At 37.1% G+C, this 13,530-nt stretch overlaps 1 protein-coding gene across 5 annotated transcripts in view; it reads right to left on the bottom strand.

Moving 5' to 3' along the window:
• The window catches only part of Luzp2 (leucine zipper protein 2), a 351,648-nt gene that overhangs the window by 35,763 nt on the left and 302,355 nt on the right, over positions 1-13,530 (bottom strand). For all 5 annotated transcript variants that reach the window (XM_015998320.3, XM_076543836.1, XM_006979660.4 and 2 more), the window contains 2 exons: positions 12,881-12,955; positions 7,090-7,254 (listed from right to left, as the gene is read on the bottom strand). In XM_015998320.3, coding sequence (XP_015853806.1) covers positions 7,090-7,254; positions 12,881-12,955 — 240 coding nt within the window. The remainder of the gene's footprint in view (positions 1-7,089; positions 7,255-12,880; positions 12,956-13,530) is intronic.

Below are 13,530 nucleotides of genomic sequence, written 5' to 3'. Positions count from 1 at the left end.
TTTTGGAGTTGTACACATCGATAAATAGATGATTGAAAGGGTGAGAGGACTTGCATTATGAACATGATGGCTTGCGTTTGACTTCTGAGCACCAGTGTAAAAAGCCAGGCAGAACTGTGCATGTATGGCACCTCGGTAATACTGGGGAACGAAACAGGTGGATTTTGAGACCTCCCTCTCCAGCAATTTGAGTTATAACAGCAAGCTTCAAGTTAACTGAGAAACTGTTTCAAGTCCATAAGTTGGAAAGCAACACAGGAAGATGCCCACATCCTCCACTGGCCTCCATATGTGAAAAAGAGTCTGTATATCCACATGCATGTAGCATATATACATACTTTACACACATGCAAACACACATATAATACAGATGCACATACATACACACACACACACACACACACACACACACAAATCACCAGTGTATTACCGCTAGATTAATAAAATTTCGTGTAAAGTGATAGAACTTTGGGTAATGTGTTTCTTGCTCTTTTTGCGATATATTTATATATATTATTATTTAGAATATTTACATATATATTCTAAATAATAATATACAACCATGTTTAAATTAAATTAAAATTCATATAATTAAAAATTCATGGGTAATATAAAATTTATTCTTTTGAAAATAATAACTTACTTTCTCAACATCTTGCTATGTGTTTAGTTCTATCATGTAAGTAGTAGGAAAGAATAAAACTATGAACTTATGTGGTGTTTGCATATCATTTATGATGGCAATAATGTGATGTTAATGTTTTAAATATACTACCCACACAGACATGCACACACTTGTATACATGAATATACACACTAAAAAAGAATAATACTATATTCTATCTCTGTGGCTTTGGAGGATTCTGATTACCAATTTTAATAATGTAAATACTACCACCTTCAGTGTATCACAAAGCTATCATTAACAAAGAGCTGGAACAAAATAGTAGCATATATCTATATTCTCTCTCTCTCTCTCTCTCTCTATATATATATATATATATATATATATATATTCACTACATAGATATAAAAGACATAATATTATAAAACCATATATATTTTTGCTGTTTAGTAGCATATGGAAAACAAGCCAATTGTCTTTCCTTTAAAAACCTCTCTTATCATTCATGCCATCTATGTATGCAAACTCTGACTACAACCTTGGTTTCCTCTCTGTACACCTTTCCCTGAAGTCAAGAGGTCATACGAGTTGCACACTTCAGTGACACACTTAACTGTAAGTTTACACCAGTTCTCTCCATCAGTATACCTGGGATCCAATTTCCATTTCTTATACCATAGTCAAGCTGCCATCACTTGTCACAGGATTAGAGAAATCAGCTTCCATGGTTTGCTTTTTTCACTCTAGTTATGTTTAGTTTGTGCAAGATAAAAATGATATTTCCTGGTTTGCACTTTTGCGTTTATCTTTCTATGTAAACACCATTATCTATAAAACAAATGTTTTATCTAGCAAAGACATCACAAATACATTCTCTCAGACATATTTAGAACCAATAATATTATATTTATCTTTAATCAAAGCTATTTAGAGCATGGAATTCTAAACACTAAATTAAATTAAATTTTAAATTAAAATTTAAAAGTTAAAAATATATAAGACTTGGTCATCTGCCTTGTGCACATCCATACCTTCAAATATTTCTCAGGATCTAACACACTCATAGTGTATGTGTAGAAGGCAATCTAGTTGAAGGCAATATTCAATGAGACATATTTTCCAAAACTACATCATGTAAGAAAATAAACGTGCATTAAATTCCATTTCAAGTTAATTCTCTGAAAAGACCATGCCAGACTGATGAAGATAAGCCCAGTCACCTTCCTGAGAACAAGACAGACCGAGGTGTGAGCTACAAGATCTCTGCTTTCCTTGCAGTGGAGGCATAAAAATATCTTCCTGAGAAGGTAGAAAAAATGCACTCAAGTTAGACAGAATGAAGTATTAACAACTTTGGAGGATGTAATCATAGAGGGTAAGGAAGCCTAACTGCATCAGCTCAGGAGAAACTCAAGTGACAGGAGGACTGTAGAACAGACATGCGCTGTGGGACTAAGGGCTCATGGAGCAGGCATGCTGCAGTACAGGTGAGGAAGGGAACATTGTAGAGCAGGCATGCGCTGTGGGACTAATGGCTAATACAGCAATAGCAGCCAAGGGAATGAGTACAAAATGATGAGAAAGCATATAAATTATTTTATAAATTTTCTCCAGTAAACTTAAAGGTCTGTAGTAGTATAATGAACACGGCTTAAAAATATGTAAACATATATTTATGTATCACATGTACACAATGTATGTGCATACAGCATACACACACAAGCACTTGGATAGAAAAATCAGAAGGCTTACATCATGAATCTTCTAGAAGGAATAAAGTAATATCAAATGTTACCACTTGAGCTACTTTTGTCTTTTTCTATGTACAGGCTTAAAATTGTTATTTTAGATGTGTCTCACAAATTTCAGGGAGAACTGCACAAAACACCACTAAGGAAGATTTCAAAGGCTGAGAAGGAAATTGGGAAGAAAATCACATCTATAATAGTTTCAAGAGAAAAATAAAATTGCAAGGCATAGATATAACCAAGGTGGAAAGAAGTCTAAAATGGAAACTGTGAAAGACTGAAGAAAGAGTGGAAGAGGACACTGGAGGATGCAGAGTGCTCCCATGGCCAAGGATCAGCAGAACTAATATTGTTCAAATAGCTGTGTTACTGAAAGTGAAAGTGATTGATGGGTTGAATGCAAATCTTGATTGAAAACTGTAGTGACATTTCTCAGAACTAGAGGAAATGCTGAAATTAATATACAAGTATAGATTATTCCAAACACCACAAACAATACAGAGCAAAAGAAGATAAAAATGAGACTTAATTCAAACTGTTCTGCAGAACCATAGGAACAAAACGAGCACAGTACTGACACCAAAACAGGTAAGTAGAACAGTGGAAGAGAAGAGGAGACTTAAAAATAAATCCATACAGTGACAAGCGGTTTGTTTTCAATAAAGATATCAAAAGCATACATTACAGAAAAAAAAAACAGCCCTTTCAAAACTTGTGCTGAGAAAAATGGATATTAAGATGCACAAGAATGTCTCTCACCCTGTACAAAACTTCCCAATTGGAACAATAAGCGTAATGTAAGACCTAATGCTTCGAAACTGTCATGAGAAAACATTTCAAGACAGATTCTTAGACAAAGACTGTCTGAAAAGGACCCCAAACAGCCCAGAAAATAAAGTCAACAACTGACAAATGAGACTGCATGAAATAGAAGTGTTTCTTTCTGTTCAGCAAAGAAAACAATTAACAGAGTGAGGAGACAGCTAACAGAATGAAAGTCCTGGATAGATATTAATTTAATGAGGGATTAATATCTAGAATATATAAAGAATTCAACAAATTAATTCTCAAAAATAAACATACAGATGAATCAAACAGATAGCTCTCAAAAAAAGAGAGAAATATACATGCTCAAAATATTTTTTAAAGGTTCTGCATAGAGAGTCCATCTCAGTCAGAATGACTTTAATCTGGAAATCAAACAACACTGGCAAGAATATGAAGAAAGAGCCTTTATTCCTTACTGTCGGGAATATAAAATATGCAGCCATTATATGCAAATAAGAATGGATTTCCTCATGAAGTTGAAACCAGCACAACTCTCCTGGTATACACCCGAAGAACTGTGTCCAAATACCATAGAGAAGCATGAGTGATGTCCAAATACTACAGGAATGAACAAGCATCACATCCATTATAGCACTAATCACAGTAGTCAGGATACGGAAATAATTTAAATGCCAACCAACAAATGAACATCAAAAGAATATGTGGTACTTAAACACAATGAGGGTCACTAAGCCACAGAAAACAGTTTTATATTATCATCAGGAAAATGTACAAAACTGTAACTCATTGTGTTAAACAAAACGAGCTAGGCCCAGGAAGAAAAATAACACATTTTTTACCTCTCAAATATTGTATAGATAATGATGGAGTGTTTGATGATAGGTTAGATAGATGGGTAGATAGATGATTTGTAGATGATAGACTGGTGGTGATAATGGTAGATAGCTAGACCAACAAATGCTACAGATATGTAGATACAGCTATAAATAGAGATAAATGGGTAAAGGCTATTTGGAGATGGATAATTCACAGGAAGAGGGAGGGGGAGGAGGATTATGATGTGCAATTAACAACGCACAAAAACTTACATGTATGGAAACGTCAACATGAAAGACATCATTTTGTACATTATGTTTCAAGTTTAAAAATAAAAATGTTAAATGAAAACAGATGTAACTGATGAAAACGGTGCAGTGGTGTGGAAGACAGAACCCTGTTTTAAGTGCTCATATTACCACAGCTGAGGCAGATCCCCCGAGAAGACAGAATTCCAAAGGGACAGAGTAGACTGACTCTCAGGCAGCTGTGTCAGGTACAGCATTTCATGGGCTACAACCCACTCTTTCTAACACTTAACCAACTCAATGTGCTAATTTAAAAAGTACACGTGTGTAGCGGGGAGCTGTTCCAGCTTTGACCTTGAAGCATCGCCCCAGTGAGGCAGCCGGTAACTGCCACAGCAGCTGTCCCTGGGGCATGGCTGAGACAGGAGCTCTTAAGACCTGAGATCTGCATGTGCAGGCCCTCTTGGCTCCTAGCGATCCTGGATGCTGGATCTGCTGGATCACAGACCAAGTCAGAGTTCTCCAGAAAACCATGTTGGACTGTACCTCACCTCTCCCAGATCCTGTAACCAACCCCTTTACTGGCTGGCTGTAAGTTACCCCCAAAATAAACCTTCTTTTAACTACCAGATAAACTATGTGGACTTTCCTTGTTAGATCCCCACATTACATGTGGGCCAAGCCTTTCATTTCAGCACTCAAGAGGAAAGACCATCAGATCTCTATGAATCCAAGGCCAACCTAGTCTATGGAGAGAGTTTCAAGCCAGGCAGGGCTAGGTGCTGAGGCCCTGCTTCAGATAAACACAAAACCCAAACAAACTATGTGTGGGCTGAGACTCTAGATCCTTAGGAGAACATTTGCAAGGCCCTGTGTTCAGGCTCTACCTTCATACACAAAGCATGTTTGTTACTTTTCTTTACAGAGAAAAAGTCTCTCATGACTGATGAGTTTGATTTTCTTGTATACACTACACCATGTTATACGATTCAGGACTAAGAACAATATTATCTGCTAGGTGCCTGGATAGAGATTATGCCCTGAGCACACATAAAACACAATTTCTGCCACTATTAAAAAGATGAATAACACAGACAAAACATAAACATTAGACAAGCTTTTAATGCTAATCTCTAAAACACATTACTGCATATTACATTAGCCTAGATTTATTGAAATTCATCTTAAACAATTGGACTTTTTTATTATTGGTTTTTGAAAAATAAGCAATCTGAAAACTTCTTGGTTAAATTCTCCTTGCTCTCTTCTGTGATAAACCAAGACAGATAATAAGTATTTATTAATTTCAATGAAAGGAAATACATTTAATCCTAGAAAATCAATAAAAACAACCCTCAGTAATTTCCTCAATATATCCAAGGTCATAAAGATCCTAGTCCTAATAATTCATTTAAGCAATATAGTTTGAGCCGGAGACAAAAGTCACATGCTCACAGAATTGAGGGATACTTGGCTGGAAGTCATCGGTTTTAGATGACATTTGCTTCTGCCCCAGACATAGAGGAAACAGGCCATGGCTTGCTCATCAGTGTGAGATTGTGTGGGAGAGCATGTGTTTAGTCATTTCAAGAAATTTCCTGAGTACCTTCTCTAATGAACAGAACAGTACAGTTTCATGTGCTTCTATTGTTTTAGTTACAAATAATCCACTATTTTGAACCTAGAATTTTCAGGAAAAAAAAAACAGGAAACAATGTATGGAAAACATTTACTTTGAAATTATAAATATTCTTCAACACACAATTAGGGCAAGGGTGGTAAAATGAAACAATGGAAATGCAATTTCATGAATTTTTTATGGGACAGTATGCTGATATATCACAAGGTTACATAAACTACTAAATCTTTTATGCCCACAACCGCAAGTAGCAATGCCAGAGTAAGAACAATAAGAAGTAAACAAGAATTAAGCTCATCTGTATTACAGCCCAGTGTTCCACTGTGTACCCGTGGCTCAAGTGTCTTTAGACCTTACCGGTCTAAGTCAGCCTGCTGTGCATGATACATCCTCATGGCATCATGGCTGTGCATTGATACATCCTCATGGCATCATGGTTGTGCATGATACATCCTCATGGCAAATGACTAGGGAGGCTGCTCCTTCCAGAGCACTGCCTGGTACAAAACTCCTTTCTCCAACATCTCTTTCAGGCTATCTGAGTTTATTAACACATAGAGACCACCAAGCTGTTTCTGTAGACCAAATCAAAGTGCGTGCGGAGGAAGCCACTGAATCTGTGATGATAGTCCGCTGTTGGGAAATTTGATGAGACAACTTACAGATCAGTTGCTCTGAAACATGGAGGAGGCATGTTAAAATTCCTTAAAATATAAATTTTTAAAAAGTGACTGGAAGCCAATACAAGATGGTCTAATTGACAACCTATGTGGTGAGGTCCTTTGTGTCAGAATTTTTTACACACTGTAAAATGATTCTCATGGGATGAATGTTATATACTTAGTTTAAATGTGCATGTTTTTACTAGGATGTAGCTTAAGCCTCCAAAGAAGGTCCCTATCTGTGCTGTTTATCAGAACGTAGTGTAAGTATTTTTTAAAAAATTACTAAAAATGCATTGTTTTTCTATTTTTTGTTGTTGTTGTAATGTCAACAATTAGAATTTTCTGCTTATGAACCAAGCTGTTTGATAATAAAACATTGCTTTCTGACAGCCTTCCCTGTGTGGCCATGGGGACTGCCGACAGAGTTACTCTCTGCTGAGAGCTGCCTAATTCATTGAATTTGTTGACCTGTGTGGATCCAGTGAGCTGAGTCTACACAATGGAGCTTAGAGACAATACTTTAGTAGTCATCACTGCTAACACATGGATTGAAATGTACCTTGCTTTTTGTCCTCGAATCTGGAATCTTGGAAGCAATTGTCCTGGATGGATGTAACATCTGTGTTGGATTTGATGGGAAGAGACTGAGAGGAGGAGGCTGATCACGGAAAACTGATGTCAAGCAGAGCTGTACAGTCTCTTTCATTGCTTTCATCTGTGAATCCTGAGAGCAAGAGAAGGGTTAATATTTTTTACCTGTGGTTCTTGTTACCATTCCCCACACTGGTCTTAAATTACACTCATGCCATACAAATACAGACAGGTTTTCAAATGAAATCTCTTGTTCTGTTTCAATGTGGTATCTACAGTAGGTTCTATACTAAAACACCTTGTGCCCTGCTGGTGGCATCGTTAAGGCTGTGGAACCTAGATGAGGGAATGGGATGTTGGGAGACGGGCCTTAAGTGGAAATAGCATGAACATAATTCTGACCTGATTTTCGATCTCTGATTTGGCTCTTGCTCTGTTCTCTTGTTCTCCACTCTCACTCTCTCTCCATCTCCCTCCCTTTCTCTCTTCCCACTTCCTTCATCTCTTTCTGCTACCTGATCTGGTGAGATCTGATCAAGCATCCCAAGCTATTGCCAGTGCATCTGAGAGCCATTCCTGCTACCATGTATTCCCTCCAGGATGACCCAGGAGGGTCTCAGTCATTGTCAGGAGCCATGAATGTGGTCCAATACATTTGTATTCACAATGTCATTTCACATTGTCAGTAATTTGAATACCTATGGAACCCCTCAAACCATGAGCCACACTAAATCCTTCTCTCTTTAGGTTACTTTTCACTAGATATTTGGTTGCATTGCTTAGAAAAATAACTAACTCAGGAAATTGATGCTAAGATATGGATCTTTTGCTGCTATAGACCTGATCATATTGCCTGTAAGTCCTTGGAACTGGCTTGCAAGGGAAGATAGAGCAGTTCGAAACTTCAGATAATTCTAAAAAACTAGAAGTAATATTTGGTAGGTGATTTTTGTGGGGATATGGGGGACCAGTATCCCAGTAGAAATGAGGACAGTGAACCTTGGCTCAAGAGGCCTCAGAGGGCAAGAAGGATTGTAATAGACAATAATTGAGAGGTCACATATCCTACATCCTGGCAAATACTCTGCTTGTATTCTGCTTCTACAAAGAAATGTTTATGAGAATGAATTAAAAAGCAATGGCCTAACTGGTTTGATGGAGAACATTTCAAAAGGGCATATTCAGGCTGTGGGAGGGATGCTGTTTGTTGCATTTAGTAAGGTTTCTAATCAGTCTTCAAAGCAGAAAGTGCCACAGAAGGATGTGACATATAAGTAGTTCAGTGAGAAAATGCATGTGAGTGTGGTTAAAGTGGTAGGCACGGGACAGATACCAATAAACTGCATATAGCTGTTAAAAATGTTGGCACTGTTAAGGTGAAACTGCATGCTCTACATGGGGACAATAGGAAAGGACATTTAGGTTAAGCCCTCACTCCTAGAGGCTTCTAGGGGAAACAGTGTAAAGGCATTTGAAAAGATAATGCTTGTACACAGAGAATTTCCACAGCATCCTTTTGACAGTCTTAGGGCTAGAGAGAAGTCTCAGCAGTTAAGACTGTATACTGTTCCTATAGAGGACTGGAGCTTGGTTCCCAGGATCAGTACATGCAACACTGTCTTCTGTCCCCTGGTAGCACTGTATTTCTTAAAAAGAAAGATGACCATTGGCCTTTAGACTTGTGAACAGTGTTGGTCATATTAAAGATTATGTGGTTTTTGACATTTGACTGATGGAATTATCAGCATGAGATGGCTATGAATATAGAGATAAAAGTCTTTAATAGAGGGTTTCAATACTGAGACCCTGCAGAAAGCAACATTATTTCCTGTTTACATGCTTTTTTTTCTTTCTCACTGTTCACCTCATATATCTAACAGATGAGTCATTGAGAGGTTGCAGTGTATTTTCAGTTGGTAAAAAAATCTCTAAGTCAGAGCAATAACTCAACTCGGATGCTAAAAGTAATGAACAGCCATGAAGTTCAAATGATGATTTTAAAGTAAAAATGTTTTGATGTATTGTGAAAGACAGTGCACGTATATTCAATTTTACTTTAGATTCTGTGTCAAATAGATGTACTCAGAGGCCTCTGACCTCATCAGGAGACCTCCAGGTTAATATAGTCCATACTCTGTCTCTAACCATTCAAGGGGGAGTAGAGAATGATTTGTTCTCTGTTTCAAGCTGTTCTTAACATCTTCCTTCCTGTGGTTCATTCTTGGGACTACAGCCTACACCAGGACCTCCTGTCTTCCATTTTGGTACAATTCTTTGTGGACAGCCTATATCAATACTACCAGAGAACATGGTCTGAGGTTTGTCACCAGAATTAATGTCATTGTTTTGCTACCACTTCGATAGAGTGCCTCTAACTGAACCAGCCTGTTTTTGATGCTGCCAGGGTTGTGTTCATACAGGTCCAGGGACAGAATCCAGACAATGACCTGACAGCACAGTCCATTACATCATCGTTATACTTCCAGGGTGGTCTATACCAAAGCTTCAGGTAACTATTTACTTTGAAGTTCACTGCAACCAGATGTCCCTTACTGAAGTATGAGGTGACGTATGCTGCATGCTTTCCTCTGGAGCTGAAGAACTATTCTTTTCTCAGGTGATCTGGATCGACCACTTTCCCCATTCGTTTTGCCCTCCACTCCTGAAGTTGCAGATCCTGTAGCTAAAATGTACCATTTCCAGTGTACTCCAGTTATGAATAAATAATTAGTTTTCTGGAAACTCAGAACTGATTCATAGATCTTGAGGTTCTTTTGGTTATTTTGGTCTAATAAACTGACACTTCATTCATTAGAAATAACATTGAGGACAAAATTGGAATGTGAAGATGTTCTCACAGTATTATGTGATAGTTAAGGTTATTTGAACATGAGGCACACGGTATCTAAAAGATAAACATGCACAAGATATAAAAAATTCTCATATAAATACAACAGAGTGATGAAGAGCAATTTTTTTAAACTAGTTTTTTTCCATTACAGATTGAAATAGCCCTTCCACCTGAATTTAGAGCTACAGTTTTTAAATCTCATGTGCATCTTGTTTGATATTTGTTAAAATCAATCTCTAATAATGTGAAAGTTTTTATAGTTCCATGTGCCAAAAAAGAGGTGACAGAATTATGAAGGTTAAAGATGAGATGCTCATCACAGAAAAACAATCTTATCTCATTCACTAATAATACTAATGGGTACGTTTCTGGGTATTTTCCTCATGGAAGACAATATTTCCATCAGTCTCATTATGCACATAACAACTCAAATCACCCCTAAGATCTAAGTGGTATGGTTATGAAGCATAGCACTGGGGAGATGTGAACATGGCCAGCCAACCAAAGTGATCACTTAAACACAGGAGGGCCGTCCCTGGAGACTATCTAGCCATAGCAACGCCCAGACTAATACACGCTATGGCAGGGTACGGGCTCACTGCACAATGGTGCATATGATAGTGATGGATAGTGGGACAAGCACACAGGGCTAAAGGTGAAGGAATGACTCTGCAGTAGCCCTGAGTTCTGTGCCATGGGCCTATTTCTATCCAATACAGTGTGCCGTGGCTCTGGAATTGGTGTTAGCCACAAGTATTTTCAATGCAAGATTCATTTTCTATCGTCTTGTGGATCAGAAAGTATTATTTCCTGATTGGTTCATCATATGTGATCTGGGAACAAAGAAAACGTCTCATAGATCTTCTGATTCCTGTAATGCCCAACACAGCATCTCACAATAGCTATGTTAAAACCCTATAGCCATTGATCAATTAAATAATTATACAGTGTCAGATAATGGATAATATGTTAGAAAGAATAATTCAATGGCCAAAAATAATAAAGTCTTAGAAGTTTGGGGGATTGCCTTAGGACCTTGAAAGACTCAAGGTCTTCTTAGGATATAATGCATATTTCAGAGACAGTGGCAACAAAGACAAAGAATAATTTTTTAAATGTGATCTAGAAAAATTTCCTCTTGATTTTCTAGTTCCACTAAATGTACAAAAGTCACATGTAAAATGCGACAGAGCATGAGTTGTATGAGATGAGGTGAACACTGGAAAAAACCTTTAAATTAAATCTTTTATAAAACTAATTTTGATAAAATGAATTATGCTTGATCTACTCAAAAGAATAGAATCCAGGCTGCCCTGAACTATTAAATGTTAATAACTTGGATAAATTAATAAATGGTAATTCCAAAGGACTAAGGTTGGTGAGATATCTTCTTATTTTTCTGAATATTTAATTTGTCTCAGAGCTCCAATTTTTACAAAGGAACATCTTTAACATTCAGGATGTGTTCTTCCTAATTTCTCTATTGTGACACAGTCTACATCCTCTGTCTGAGAAGCTCCGCATGTCAGCTGTGAAGATGTTTGGATCATAACAAAGCAAAGATATATGCTTATGAGAGACAGTTGTATCCCTAAGCAGTCCAATGTTAGCCTGGTCTTCAAACCTACCATACAGTGCCAGGTGTATGGCACAGTATCAAACTATCCACATAGTATTGGGTTTCCTAAAATGTGATACCTGAAGATTTTCAAGGGAACCAATCCTACCTCGTCTCTCTCCTATCTGTTCCACAGCAAAATACCCACAGTTCAAGTTGGGTAATTAGAAGGCAACCTCCTTTCTTTACAAATTTTCTGAGTTCATATAATGAATTACTGAAAAAAATAAGTTCACAAATGTACTGGTGTTCCTGTTCAATATTATCAATGAAATTATCACTAAACTGTGATCAATAGCACAGAAAGATCTTGACAGAAGGCAGAACACTTTAAGTTTAGGCAAGATGATGTTGAGAACTATAAGGATATGCAGAAAATAATATTATGTACGAGGTTAGCAGTAGTTCAAATTGAATGTGAAAGGTGTCTTCATAACTACTTAATACAGCTGTATTGTGCATAAATTACAAGTATTTGTATAAATATGCAGGCAGCATGTGCGTATACACTGCATGTGTAACATGCGTGCAATGTTTATACACACACACACACACACACACACACACACACAAACACACTACTAGCACAGGCTGTTTGCATCTACTCAATGAGTGGAGGGTGAAACGTGGTAAATGCAAGTGATTTTTGCAACCATCTATGTCACATTTCTCAGAGAAGAATTAAATCCAGAATTTTAATAATTGTTCTTCTACTTATCTACCACCATAAATAATTTAAATATTTTTATGTATTTGAACATTTATTACTTATAGACAGAATGTATTTTATTTGCAATTTTTGTTTGTACTGGTATTCCAAAGTATGATGGTACAACACATATGAAGTCCTATATTCTCTGTTATCGATACAATTACTTCTACATATAATGTCCTTTTGCACATTTCCAAGTTCTCAAACATGAGGAACAGTTCTAAGGCATTTAAGACACATTTAACAACTCATGGTCACTCCCATTTTCTTTGTTTCTTCCAGAGTTAGCACAGAACTGCATAGTTTCCACATTAAGTACGTTTATCCTTGGTGATATGGAATAAATATGCCAGTAAGATAAAAGAAAGATGAAGTCACAAACCCACAGAGTTCACTCAGTTTACTATGGCAGAAAAAATGAGGAGAACATGGAGTGCAAGGAAGACATCACACATTCAGGAGTTCTGTGATCAGCTTTTGTACAGTACCAAGAGTTGCACTGGATGACCATAGGCAGCAGAGAACACACCCTGTGTTGCTGAAACCAGGGCTGTGATGGCTCCTGGATGGGAACTTACCCTGTCAAGAGCTGCTTTCTCAAGTTCATTTTTGGCTACAGCTAACTTTTGTTCCAGTTCGGTGAGCTGTTGGGCCTGTAACAAGGAAGAAAGGCAGCACATTTCAGTAAACCCTATAATCTACTCTGCACATTTTTCCTCTACTGAAAAAGAATAAAGGAAAAAGGATATAGCCTGTTAGTTAAATTTAAAATTCAGATTAAAAATACAAAGTTACATAGTCATTTGATGTATGCAGAGAACTGTATGATCTGAATGAACAAGGACTAAAGTCTCATGGGTCACAACACCTTGTAAAGACTAACTCAAACTTGCTTATATTTGTTAGTCCTCTTATCAGAGATGTTTCTAGTCCTTAGGGACTGAACTGAATCTCCACAACTTTCTGTGTTGATACCCAACTCTGTATTTGATTTTTAATTTTTTACTTGGTGATAGAACAGTTGAGAATATAAATAAGGTTTAAGGTGCTCTCTCTTTATAAAATATAAATATCAAATACTCAATATGAAAGTACCATCATCAAATAACCAGAACAGTAAATGTAGTCTCCAAACACTGAATCAAGGAGAACCTGAAAATGATAGTCTAGCCTTGAGGGCTATTCAGACATGGTTCATATGAGCTACCCAGTCTGCAAAATGTTGTGG

The sequence above is a fragment of the Peromyscus maniculatus genome, chromosome 1 (genome assembly GCF_049852395.1).
Source record: "Peromyscus maniculatus bairdii isolate BWxNUB_F1_BW_parent chromosome 1, HU_Pman_BW_mat_3.1, whole genome shotgun sequence".
In the NCBI taxonomy this organism is placed as follows: domain Eukaryota; kingdom Metazoa; phylum Chordata; class Mammalia; order Rodentia; family Cricetidae; genus Peromyscus; species Peromyscus maniculatus.
This window is presented reverse-complemented; position numbering and strand designations above follow the sequence as displayed.